Source organism: Balaenoptera musculus, chromosome 10 (assembly GCF_009873245.2).
Source record: "Balaenoptera musculus isolate JJ_BM4_2016_0621 chromosome 10, mBalMus1.pri.v3, whole genome shotgun sequence".
NCBI classification, from domain to species: Eukaryota; Metazoa; Chordata; class Mammalia; order Artiodactyla; family Balaenopteridae; genus Balaenoptera; species Balaenoptera musculus.
The window spans coordinates 58426982-58441227 of record NC_045794.1 but is presented as its reverse complement, the minus strand read 5'-3'; the positions used below and the strand labels follow the sequence as shown (position 1 = coordinate 58441227).

At 39.8% G+C, this 14246-nt stretch overlaps 1 protein-coding gene and 1 pseudogene across 1 annotated transcript in view; both read right to left on the bottom strand.

The window, feature by feature from the left end:
• TPH2 (tryptophan hydroxylase 2) overlaps positions 1-4633 on the bottom strand; it is an 88214-nt gene extending 83581 nt beyond the window's left edge. The window contains exons 1-2 of the mRNA XM_036866423.1: positions 4449-4633; positions 1934-2086 (exon numbers count right to left, since the gene is read on the bottom strand). Coding sequence (XP_036722318.1) covers positions 1934-2086; positions 4449-4553 — 258 coding nt within the window. The 5' untranslated portion in view covers positions 4554-4633. The remainder of the gene's footprint in view (positions 1-1933; positions 2087-4448) is intronic.
• A 1549-nt stretch (positions 4634-6182) lies between these two features.
• Positions 6183-10093, bottom strand: LOC118902791 (annotated as a pseudogene).
• Between the last annotated feature and the right edge of the window lie 4153 nt (positions 10094-14246).

Below are 14246 nucleotides of genomic sequence, written 5' to 3'. Positions count from 1 at the left end.
AAAAAAAGAAGAAGAAAAAGAAGAAGAAGAATCCCTAATGGAACCACTTAGTAACTGGTCTCTTTCAGCTACCTCCAGGCTACCTTCATCCAAGGATGTGTTGCTGCAACTATCATGATGGGTTTCACGGGTAAAATCTCCTTACAATAAGGTGTTCGTAGGAGGGCAGCAATTTAATACTTAAATCTCAGGTTTAAATTTTCCCAGTGATATAGTCTTCCTTTGTCCTGAGTTAACTGAAGACTAAGTTCTCCTCTCCACCCTAACCCACCCCCAAATAAGCAGATCCCTCCCCATCACTCCATGGTACACTCTGATTATCAGCACAATTCCAAATACAATCCTGGATGACCTCAGAATTTTCAGCACAGCAGCAGATAGGTAGCTTCCGGTACCAGACTAAGATAAAATCTGATGACATCCTTCTCTGTATAAAGAAACTAGTCTTTTGACCAGGACACTAAATGCTCTATTTCTGTTTTTAATAACTTTTGCAATAATGCCATATTTTCTAAATCGGCAGATAATAAAGGTAAGACTAACATTAGGTTCAAAGTTCAAGAGTCTTCTCACACACTGTGTCACTTTGGGCTTTTAATGTCCTTTGGTTGAAGCAAAGTGGATATTTTTAGACAAGGAAACTGAGGTCCAGATGGGTTAACTAACCAGATGGGGTAACTAAGACCCCATGACTAGCTGATGGCCGAGTGGAAACTCATGGCTGCTCACTCGTTCTCCAGGGATTTTTCCACTGCACCCAGCTGTCTAATTGAATTGCCCTGCCTTTGGGAACTGTATGGAGATAGTGCTGGATGATATAATTATGCGTAAAATATTTCCCCAGATTTCCATTACCACTCTTTATGGTGCCTGATCCTTTCTTCAAGGTCAAAAGAGAACAAGGAAATATCTGCAAAAACAGGCTGCTAATTCCCCCTCTATGGTCCTCAAAGAGGCATCACAATAATGCCTCATATCTGTACGCTTTACAAAGCACTTCCACTCATATTATTTCATCACAACAACCCTGTTAGGTGGGAATTATTATTGCTATTTTACAAATGAAGCAATTGAACCTAGGAAGCAGCTAGTGATTAGCCAAGCCAGGAGAACACAGGTCTGAATCCTCTGACTGCAATTCCAACCCTCTTTCCACTGCACCAGCAGCCCAAGGCACCATGCAGAGCTAAGCTCCCTATCCTACAGCTCTAATCACAGCCCATGCCCCCAAACAAAATGCACTGGCAAAGGAGGCGCTTGCTGAAGGGTAGGGGAGCCATCAGGTGTGCCCTGGCAAAAAGGCAACAGTTTTCCTGGCCTTTTATAACCTCTCCCTTAACGGGGCTCTTTCTTGAGGTTACAAACCACCCACCTGGGCTTAGGAAAAGGCTACTACGTTTCTACAAGATAAAAAGAGAGCTAGCCCTAGCTCATATATAAGGAGAATGACTCATCTTTACAAAAGACACATTAAGTTCTTGAAACAATGAAGCTTCGGGGAATACCGAGTACCTATACTAATATATCTCATTTTATGCAATAAATGTGCTCTAGGACATGTGCACGATTCAAATATGAACAAATCAAATCAGGCAGCAGGCTCTTGATGTTTAAAGATATCCTCTTTGACCGCTTTTGTGTTTGCATTTCCAGGTGTGAGGCTCACACTTTTTAATTACTGACTTCCTCACCTGGCAACAGTCTGCAGAATTACTAATAGGCTGACGCTGAATTAATAAAACACGGTTTCCACGAATCTGCTTATTTCATTGTTTGACAGACCAACTCTTGTAAAGCCTCATGAAGCTTGGTTTCTTTGAAACTTTCAACACATTATCCAGAAATGGATTCAGTAATATTTCGTAACAGATGACAAGTTTGTAACCCGGCACACAGACGCTTTTAAAGTTAGATAATGATATTTTACATTCACCTGAAAGAGTTTCAGTGCTTTGACCAATCCACCAACTTCATTTTTCAAGGAGAAGACAACTGCCATCTTGCCGCTCTCGGTAGCAGTGTCACTTTTGCTGCTTCCCTTGTTGCCTTTTTTATCATCATTTTTGCCAGCGTTAGTTTTATTTAGCTTCAAGAAGGTAGAAACACACACATAAAAGTATTAGTTAGGATTCCAGAGTTCTCTATAACTAGATTCTTTTTCAGACATTCCATTCATATGCTGGAAGCCCCAGCAATCACACAAGCTCGAGGAGAAGTTGCCAAGTCACTCATAACTTTCAGTCGGAAGTACAAGTCTAATTTACTCAGGGACACTATTTTCCAATGCTCAAAGATATCACCGGTGGTTGAAATGAAAGGGGAATCATACTTACTTCACTTTAATAGCAACAAAAATCTGATCATCATAAAGTATAAAGTATCATGTATGAATAATTCCTGTCTTTCTTTCTAGGTTTATTTTACAGCATGAAATTTGATCTGTTAGCCTAGCTGAATCATATAGAAGCTATGTTAATTACTAAACGTAACAAAATTAAGACTAAACATATATTTTTCACAATAATTTTTGTTTTGATTAAATCTTAAAAACAAAATAATCGTTTTGTTCTGAAATATGTCAGGACAGGCACTAAAATTGGTCACCTTACATTCTGTAATTAGATCCACATCGTCAATGTGAATCTATCTGCAGAAGTTCGCCACAAAGAGTGTATTCAATTAAGGCCATCTGTGTCAGCAGATGATCTCTGAAAAGTGGTTATTAAAATTCAGCCACAAGAAAAAAGAAAAGAAAAGAAAGAAAGAAAAACTAGCTCATCCTCAGGAGCCAAGAGGAGAATCTGAGAAACTGGAAAAGATTACCACTTCATTGGCCAGTCAAATACTATAATACATGACTAAGTAATGACTGTTAGTCCTATTGGCTAAAGACAAAAATGGCAGATTCCAGAAACTCAGATCACATTGCCAGAAATACACAATTAAAAAGCTGGAAACTTTTACTTAACAGACAAATCAAATTAGAGTGTACTTTTTCGTGTTCTTCATATGCAAATGAAGAACTGGGCAAACAGAACTTTCTCCCTGGCAGAGAGTAATATAATGCAGTCATTCCAATCTATTACTTCCTCATGAAACTGAAAAATGTACATTTGATATGGAACCCAGTGAATAGTGCTTTGCTATTTTCTTCCTCTGATTTCTCTACTGGCTTTATTTTCACGCAGTTACTATTGCCTCACTCACTAGATTTATATGTCATAGAAATAAATATTTTATAATTTATGACTTGAGGGAGAGAAGTTTATATAGGCATTCGCATTTGACAGTATGTTTAGTCATTAAAAGCTCAAATGTTGTAGTACTCTCAACATCTGCCACAGATCTTATATATTTAAGTAGCATTTTTTATATGAAAGGATTATTATACATTAACCATAACTCTGAGTTTTCCTTGTTTTCCTTCTAGCAGTTCATTATGGCTTCAGAATTCCTCATTGTAATATCGCATTCAAATATACATGATATTTAAATGTTAGAAAACCTATGTATGTTTTTAGACTCATTTTTGCAAATTGATTTAAACAGCTCTCCAAAACTTGCCCTGATTACTTTTCAACATTTTTAGGTGTAATAATATACCAGTACAATACAACCCTCTGGCACATATTTGGAGCTACAATACTAAAACAGATTCTTCTATGATACAGACTAAATTGCAATTGGTTGATAAACTCTGGTAGACAGTAATGAAATATCATTTAATATTTTTAGTAACTAGAAATCTGAATACATTTTTCTTTCACTATCTTTTTTATTAAATCCTATGACTATTACCCCATATCAGGATCTAAAATCCTGCAAAATATTACTTTTTTATTCTGTTATTATTTAAACACAGAAACTGCCTTAAACATTGAAATAAGTGGTGTATTGCTTTCATTACTCCATCAGTTAAACCGAAAAATAATGGAGTAATAAGGAACACAGGAAAACTTTTGAGAGGAATCTGATCTTTCTCTTATTCCAATAACCGGCACCTACAGACAAAAACAGAAAATATTACTTTGTGTTTAAAGACCAGGTTTTGTAGATGGAAGGGGGTACAGAAGACACAATAATCTTGCAGGAACCATAGAAATCTATTTAATTTCTTCGCCCTGTTCCAACTCATAATAAATGGCCTTTCAAAATTCTGCACCCTTTTTTTTGGTTTTGATATAAGACACTGGTTTATACAACCTCTCATTCATAATGTTCGGGAACTTCTTTACTTTCAACTTATAAACTTTGAGGAAAGGAAGTTTAGCACGTAGCCATCAGGACACCCGCTTTACTTTATGGAGAGAGAAGGAAGAGTGGAGGCAGGTTAGACAGATGATAGAGGAAAGAATTGAGGTGTTTACAGCAGGTGTCCAAATGGCAAGGATAACTATCGCTACCCTAGAAAACACTCCTCTAGAGAGTGCCAGCTACTTAGTACTCACTGTTGAGCTGCCAAGCAGCAGATGCTCTTCGGGCACTGCTGAATCCAGAGAAAGCCCTCTTCTTGCCCAGTATTTACTAGAAAACATCATCATTGCCGGCTGCATGGATTCCGATGTAATTTTCTCTCTCTGCAGCAGGGGGGACTAGAGGGGCAGTGGCAGCGCTGGTGGAGATTGAGAGAAGAGGCGTGCGAGCAGTGGACCTCTCAGGGCGCTGCCCAGAACCCTGGTGCTGAAGAAAAAGCAATGTGAATCTTCCCCTTCCCAGGCTCCTTTATATGAGTGACTGGGGACTGATGGAAGGCTGATTAGAAAGAAACTCATTTCTGGCTGCCGATGGCCACAGTCAGATTACAGACCTGAAGCCTGGGGTTATCTGTGTTTGTGGTGCTATTTGTTTCATAGGTCGAGTAGCGGTTTGGGCGTGGGTGGTGGAGAACAATATCTAACGGTGTTATTTGTAAAAGAAAACATCTATCCCCTGACATTAGCTCTCATCTCTCAAACCTGCTACTGGCAAGTTAACCTCAGCCTTTAGGTAACTATGAATTCAAAGTTTTCCAAGGAAAATCATTCAAGAAAGATCAGCACTGCAGAATCCCTAAGCCATTTTACTTTATGTTAATAAGCTTTTTCTGATCTGATGTGTTATGACTGTGTGTGTGATGGCGTTCATAAAATGCACTGCTTTCCAATCATGTGATGCCACTATGCAATGATGTTCAGGCAACTGTATTGTAAAGGAAATGTGAGGCTGTGATTTAGCCACATATAGATATAGTTGAGACACTAACCCTAGAATCTTCCTAAGTGGGAAGGAAAAGGAAATGAAATGCCCATATAGTCATTCCTTTGATGACTTGAAACTAGAACAAGTCCAACAATTTGAAATGCACAGATCAGTTGATGTACTTACTATTCAAACTTTAGTAAGTCATAAAATAACCATGGAAAATATTACCAGCCTCCGGAAGGATGGAAGACTCTTGACCAAATGGACTTGTTTGACTGTAAAACTAAACAAAACCTAGGACTGGCACTACTTGTCTACATAGAAAACAGGATGAAAACTTTTCAAAACAGGAATGGATGAGCAAAAATTAACTGGATTTTAATTGTTTCTGGAGTCTGGAGGGGACATAATTATTACTTGATCTAATCTTCGAAATATTAAATATTTGGCTTGAATTTCCTCTAAAAATCAGCTCTGATAACCTAATAGGAAAGTGAAGTTTAAATACGTTGATTGGGACTTCCCTGGTGGTCCAGTGGTAAAGAATCCACCTTACAATGAAGGGGATGTGGGTTCGATCCCTGGTCAGGGAACTAAAATCCCACATGCCACAGGGCAACTAAGCCCACGTGCCACAACTACTGAGCCCACGCGCTCTGGAACCCGCACACCACAACTAGAGAAGAGGCACGCCACAACTAGAGAGAAGCCCGCGCACCACAACAAAGAGCTCACGCTGCAACGAAACATCCCGCACGCCTCAGTGAAGATCCCGCATGCCTCAACTAAGAAAACCTGACGCAGCCAAAAATAAATAAATACTAAATCAATAAATACATTGAAGTAATAATAATAGTTAATATTACTGAGTGCTTAGTATTTGCCAATTCCTATTCTAAACACTTTTTTAGATAAAAATGTGATTCATCATCGCAACAACACTTACAATGCAGTAACTATTATTTCTATTTTATATACGGAGAAACTGGGGCACAACGAATTTAGGTAACCTGCCAAAGGTTTACACAATTAAAAAGTGGCTGAGGCAGGATTTAAGTTCAGGCAGTCTGGCTCCAAAATCCATGCTCTCAACTGTTACATTACACAGCCCCTTGAGTATTCCAAACAAGGTAACTCAAGAAAGTAGGTAACTTTCAAGAAAGTACTTTCAAGAAAGTAGGTAACAAGGTCACTCAAGGTAGGCTCAAAAAACCATACATGGATTACTTCAGCTAGAACAGGACTTGGGAAGCTGTGTAATTTTGGGAAGCTGTAAAGATTTGCTAAGCACTCACTCTGTTAGCCAGTGAAACTACGTCCTGGGGATGCAAAGATAAATGAGATACAGTACCTACCCTCAAGCAAATCACAGACTAGCTGAAAGAAATATACGTGCAAATAAATAAGTGAAATAAAATACATTGAATTCTCTACAGAAGACGTTAGAAGCACAGAGGACAGAGTGCTCAATGTTATTGATATTTCTAATAAGATGAGTTTCCAGAAAGTGATATTTGTTATATTCTGGCTTTTAAAAGGAAAAATTTTATAAATACATTTCATGATTTATCCAAAAAAAGAAGTAATATTCAGTGAGTCACCAACTCCTTGTTGATTCTTATTTTGACATTCCTTTTTATAGTCATAACTGCCACCACTCTAGTTGAAGCCTTTTATCAATTTTCTTCCCTCTAACAGACTTTCCTGCCTAGACTACATCCTACTAAGGCATCATTTTCATTAGGCTATAGTCCCAATACAAAAATAATAAATGCTTCCTTTTTAAATATAAATTTTTTATCCTGGCATTCAAATTTCCAAATAATCAGTCCTTCAATCTGTCTTTTAAGTTTAATATTTGTCTTCCAAAAACTTATCTTCCCTTGGTGTTCCTTTTTCTACCTCTCTGAAATTTTTTTTTCTTTTTTTTGTTTTTTCTTTTTCTTTTAAATTGCTTCTTAAATTTGGTGTTTCCCAGGGTTTTATTCTTGACTCTCTTCTCAAACAATATATTGTGGGTGAAGCTATATCACATAGATTCAGTTATTTGACAATACCTAAATCTCTATAACCAGCTTAGGTCTCATATCAAGTTTTAAACCCATATATTCAAATGCTTATTGGACAGCTTCACTTGGCCATTCACATGCAATATGTATAAGATCTAACTCTGAAGAGTTTTTTTCCTTAAATTGCTATTATTTATGTGTGGTCTGGTTCATTGGATGACACAATAATTTACCCAGTCCCCTAAGTCAGAAACTTGGGAGTTATTCTGGCACCTTTTTATCTGCTCCCCCATCCAAGTAGACATGTTGTCCTATGGATTTTACATCTTAACATCTCTTTTTCTTCTCACTGCATGTTTAATGCTATTGCCTTAATCCAGGTCAAAATCTCCTGGCTATATTTCAACTCCTAAGTGGTTTATGCCTTCAGTCTTAAAGTCCTCCTCTGAGCTGCTACTTTTCTAAAATACCAGTATGGTTATGCTATTGCTTTGCACAAAGCCCTTCCAATTGATCTCTTTCCCCTACAGGATAAGGTGATAAACTGAAAAACCCACTGAATGCCATTCAAGGTTTATCAGGATTGGGATCCCACTTTCCTCTTCAGTCTTATCTTTCACTGGCACCCTTGCCCCAAACCCACACTCCATCATTGTTGAGCAACAACAGTTCTCTATATATTGTCTTATATTAATTCTCTCTACCTGGAATCACCTCCTTACTATCTCCCATTCCATTCCAGTTAACAAATACAAACTTATTTTTAAATATTCAGCTCGGGCAACACCTCCTAGAAGCCTCTTTCAACTCCCCTAAGGTACTGAGTTAGCCAAAAGTTTCATTCGGATTTTTTCTATAAGGTGGCTGTAGTAGCACTTAGTTGTCTTTAACTTCATTCAAAACAATTTTGTTAGATTGTATGTGACAGCTGTCATATCAGCATGTATTTTAAAAAAGACATCAAAATTGGTGAATTTTTGTGTAGCCATTTTAACATTAAAGATGGAAGAAAAAAAGCAACATATTCGGCATATTATGCTTTATTATTTCAAGAAAGGTAAAAACACAACCAAAATGCAAAAAAAGATTTGTGCATTGTATGGAGAAGGTGCTGTGACTGACTGAATGTGTCAAAAGTGCTTTGCGAAGTTTTGTGCTGGAGATTTCTCACTGGACGATGCTCCACGGTCAGGTAGACCAGCTGAAGTTGATAGTGATCAAATTGAGACATTAACTGAGAACAATCAACATTATACCATGCAGGAGATAGCCTGCAAAATACTCAAAATATCCAAATCAAGCACTGAAAATCATTTGCACCAGTTTGGGTATTTTAATCGCCTTGATGTTTGGGTTCCACATAAGTTAAGCAAAAAAAACCCTCCTTGACGCTATTTCCGCATGTGATTCTCTACTTAAATGTAATGAGGGCTTCCCTGCTGGCACAGTGGTTAAGAATCCACCTGCCAATGCAGGGGACACGGGTTCAAGCCCTGGTCCGGGAAGAGCCCACATGACGCGGAGCAACTAAGCCCGTGCGCCACAGCTACTGAGCTTGCGCTCTAGAGCCCACGAGCCACAACTACTGAGCCTGCATGCCACAATTACTGAAGCCCGCGTGCCTAGAGCCCGTGCTCCGCAACGAGAAGCCACTGCAATGAGAAGCCCCCGCTCACTGCAACTAGAGAAAGCCTGTGCACAGCAACAAAGACCCAATGCAGCCAAAAATAAATAAAATAAATAAATTTTAAAAAACCAAAACGAATAAATGTAATGAAAACATTCTGTTTTTAAAACAAATTGTGACGGGCGATGAAAAGTGGGTACTGTACAATAATATGGAATGGAAGAGATCGTGGGGCAAGCGAAATGAACCACCACCAAACACACCAAAGGCCGGTCTTCATCCAAAGAAGGTGATGTTGTGTATATGGTGGGATTGGAAGGGAGTCCTGTATTATGAGCTCCTTCCGGAGAACCAAACAATTAATTTCAACGAGTACTGCTCCCAGTTAGACCAACTGAAAGCAGTACTCGACGAAAAGCATCCAGAATTAGTCAACAGAAAACACATAATCTTCTGTCAGGATAACGCAAGACTGCATGTTTCCTTGATGACCAGGCAAAAACTGTTACAGCTTGGCTGGGAAGTTCTGATTCATCCGCCGTATTCACCAGACATTGCACCTTCAGATTTCATTTCGGTCTTTACAAAATTACCTTAATGGAAAAATGTTCAATTCCCTGGAAGACTACATGGCACCTGGAACAGTTCTTTGCTCAAAAAGATAAAAAGTTTTGGGGAAACGGAATTATGAAGTTGCCTGAAAAAAATGGCCGAAGGTAGTGGAACAAAAGGGTCTCCCCAGGGCATCGAGGCACATATTGGACAAACCACAGATTTGGTGTCTGTGCTATGGGATAACTTGCAGTGTTCCACAAGTCCTTTTTGATCAAAATTCTTCTCGGGGCAGTAAGGACAAGGAGAAGTATAACGGTTTGGGACATTCCTTGGCTGAAGGGATGCATCCTTGGTGGCGGTCTTCACACCTTCCATGATGTAATTCTGGTATTTGGAACATGTAGCCACGTGCGCCCAGATCTTGGATGGGAAGAAGTTTTTAGGGCAGTCATGGCAAGAAGTCTCTGTGCTTGTGCTGTCAATCTGTCGCTGGAGCTCCAGGGCTCCGAAGCCAGGTGCTAGAGTGCTGCGACACACTCCACACTTCTTTGGTTTCAGACATTCCTGCAGGCATGCAGAGCAAAGGACGTGTCCATGGGGCACCTGAACTGGCTTCTAGCCACACGGGACACTGGAAGCAGCCCAGGGGCTCGGCCTCCGCCAGGGGCCCCAGCCTGGCCAGCAACACACTACCCTCTCGGTCCTGTGGCTGCGCCACCATTTTGCCGCCCGGGAGCGCAGGGCAAAGGCAGAGGAGGCGGGGGTGGGGGTGGGGGAGCGGGAGGCGGAGGGGGAGGAGGAGGAGGAGCCTGAGGGGGCGGGGCGAGGACCTATTACTTCGGAAATAGGTGAATTCCAATATAAGAAAAAGACTAAATTATCAAGCTTTCATGTTGTAAATAGTAGTATTTCCACTATTTCTGAAGAAGGAATGTTTTGGGAAAAAAACAGGAGTTTTAGGGACAGTGAATTTGAGTTGACTGCAGTACTATCAAGTGACTTTAAATAGCATGCAATTATAAATGTGAGACTGGAATTTGGGAAATAGATTAGAGCTGGGAACAGAAATTTGAGAGTAATTCAGTGATGTTAGCTGATGTTGGACATGAACTCTCCAAATAAAAGAATACATAGAGAGAAAAACCCTCTCTAGAGAGATTGGAACCCTTTTGCACTATTGAGGGACACATAAAATGGTATAGCCACTGTGGAAAACAGTAAAGTGCCTCCTCAAAAAAGTAAAAGCATGGGGCTTCCCTGGTGGCACAGTGGTTAAGAATCCACCTGCCAATGCAGGGGACACGGGTTCAAGCCGTGGTCTGGGAAGATCCCACATGTCGCAGAGCAACTATGCCCGTGTGCTACAACTACTGAGCCTGCACTCTAGAGCCCTGCCAGCCACAACTACTGAAGCCTGTGTGCCTAGAGCCTGTGCTCTGCAACGAGAAGCCACCACAATGAGAAGCCCTCGCACGGCAATGAAGAGTAGCCCCCGTTCACCACAACTAGAGAAAGCCTGCACACAGCAACGAAGACCCAATGCAGCCAATAAATAAATAAAATAAATCTATTAAAAAAAAAAAGTAAAAGCAGAATTACCGTACAATTTAGCAATCCCACTTCTGAAAGAATTGAAAGCAGGGACTCAAAGAGATATTTCTGCACCCATGTTAATAGCATTGCTATTCACAAGAGCTAAAAGGCTGAAGCAGCACAAGTGTCTATCAGTGAATGAAGGGATAAACAAAACATGGTATATACATACAATGGAATGTTATTCAGCCATAAAAAGGAAGGACATTCTGACAAATGTTGTAACATGGATGAACCTTGAGGACATTATGCTAAGTGAAATAAGTCAGTCACAAAAAGACAAATACTGTATGATTCCTTTTATACGAAGTATCTAGAGTAGTTGAACTCACAAGCAAAATGGAGCTTGCCAGGGGCTGGGGGGAGTGGAAAATGGGGTACAGAGTTTGTTTTACAAGATAAAAAGTTCTGGAGGTTGGTTGCACAACAGCATGAATGTACTTAACACCACTGAACCATGCACTTAAAATTGGTTAAGAAGGTAAATTTTATGTTATGTGCATTTTACCACAATCTAAAGCTTTTAAAATAATAAATATATAGAGAACCCAGGAACTAAACCACGAAAGATGCTCACAATTAAAGGCAGAATGAAAAAGAGAAGTCGTCAAAGTAAAAAGATGATTAAAGGAGGTGAAACATAGAAAGGAGATAAGATAAAACTTGTGGTCAACGGTTTCAACTAGAACAGAGAAGAGGAAAAGAATGAGAACTACAGAAAGACCACTAGATTTGGTGATGAAACTGTCACTGGTGACCTTAAAGAGTGCAGTTTTAACAAGAGAGAGGAAATAAAACCCAGATTACAGGAGTTAAAGGGTGTGGGTGCTGAAGTGTAGGCAATAGGTCTAGATCATTTGTATGAGATTTTAAAGGACTCTTTCTAATTGAGTGTAGATTTCACTATTTTTGCTCCCTCCAGAAATCCTACTAAAGCAACAGTAAAAGATTTCCTTTCCTTTTTAAGGCACAGAAGAGTAGCATAAATTGGAGAAACAACAGCAACAAAAAATTGAAAGCTTAAAAGGAGATGAACAAATGATCAAAGACTTTGCAGACATGAGAAAGCTGAACCCTAAGCTATCAGTGAAGAAGACTGAGAAGCAACTCAGTTAACACTGTCGAATCCCCTAAAGGCTCAAATACCTCTAGAAGTGGAGGTAAATGGAGACGGAAAAAGAATGGCTCAAAGACTGTTTAAGAAGCTGTGAAACAATTTCAAGACTTAACAATAGTTAGACTAATCAAAACAGTGTGGTACTACAAGACGACAGAAATACAGGTAAATGGAATAGAATTTAGAGTTCGGAAATAAACTCTTACATTTATGGTCAATTGATTTTCAACAAAAGTGCTAAGGCAGTTCAATAGCGAAAGAATAACTTTGGATATCCCCATGAAAAACAATGAAGTCAGACTCCTACTGAAGCGGAGCAGGACCCTATGGTCCTTGCCCCCCATGTCTTCAGGCTGCCTTTTATCTGTGGAAAAACTTTAGCCAAAGTATAAGTTTAATCAGAGAAGTGAGAAAATGCAGAAACAAAGGAAAACAGTCAAAGGAGACCAAATAATAATAGTTCAGTCATTAAGCACAGTCAAGGATCTTTAGTTCCTCCTCAAGGGCTGTAGATAATATTCTGAGCCATATCCTGAGGGCTGTCTTAAAGATACTGAAACCCCCAGCAGGTGGAAGAAGTCAACTACATGATGACCAGGCTGCAGCCATGACATGAGCTGCCACAATTCCGAGAACTGGCTTCAAAGAAATGGAAACAAACTGATCCTAGAACTGAAGATTAACTGTACTTAAATCAAGATGACGCTGGTCAGACCACCAATGACCAATTTCAAGATGACAGTCAGAGCCGACTGTGCTGTTTCTGCATGTAGCCCCTCCCTCTGTCTATAACAGCTCTTGCCCACTGACTGTCAGTGGGGGGGGAGTCGGCCTGTGGACAGACGTCCGTCCCACACCCCACCCCCACCCACCAGTTGCCAGCATCCAAAATAAAGCAGTTTCCTTTCCACTGACCTTGCCTCTTTTATTTTTAAATTTTTTTACTGTCTTTTTTTTTTTTAACATCTTTATTGGAGTATAATTGCTTCACAATGGTGTGTTAATTTCTGCTGTATAACAAAGTGAATCAGCTATACATATACATACATCCCCATATCCCCTCCCTCTTGCGTCCCCCTCCCACCCTCCCTATCCCACCCCTCTAGGCGGACACAAAGCACTGAGCTGATCTCCCTGTGCTATGCAGCTGCTTCCCACTAGCTATCTGTTTTACATGTGGTAGTGTGTATATGTCCATGCCACTCTCTCACTTCGTCCCAGCTTACCCTTCCCCTCCCCGTGTCCTCAAGTCCATTCTCTATGTCTGCATCTTTATTCCTGTCCTGCCCCTAGGTTCTTCAGAACCTTTTGTTTTTAGAGTCCATATATATGTGTTTGCATACAGTATTTGTTTTTCTCTTTCTGACTTACTTCACTCTCTATGACAGACTCTAGGTCCATCCACCTCACTAAAAATAACTCAATTTCCTTTCTTTTTATGGCTGAGTAATATTCCATTGTGTATATGTGCCACATCTTCTTTATCCATTCATCTGTTGATGGACACTTACGTTGCTTCCATGTCCTGGCTATTGTAAATAGTGCTGCAATGAACATTGGGGTACATGACTCTTTTTGAATTATGGTTTTCTCAGGGTATATGCCCAGTAGTGGGATTGCTGGGTCATACGGTACTTCTATTTTTAGTTTTTTAAGGAACCTCCATACTGTTCTCCATAGTGGCTGTATCAATTTACATTCCCACCAACAGTGCAAGAGGGTTCCCTTTTCTCCACACCCTCTCCAGCATTTATTGTTTGTAGATTTTTTGATGACAGCCATTCTGACTGGTGTGAGGTGATACCTCACTGTAGCTTTGATTTGCATTTCTCTAATGATTAGAGATGTTGAGCACCCTTTCATTTGTCTGTTGGCAATCTGTGTATCTTCTTTGGAGAAACGTCTCTTTAGGTCTTCTGCCCATTTTTGGATTGGGTTGTTTGTTTTTTTGATATTCAGCTGCATGAGCTGCTTGCGTATTTTGGAGATTAATCCTTTGTCAGCTGCTTCATTTGCAAATATTTTCTCCCATTCTGAGGGTTGTCTTTTCGTCTTGTTTATGGTTTCCTTTGCTGTGCAAAAGCTTTTAAGTCTCATTAGGTCCCATTTGTTTATTTTTGTTTTTATTTCCATTTTTCTAGGAGGTGGGTCAAAAAGGATCTTG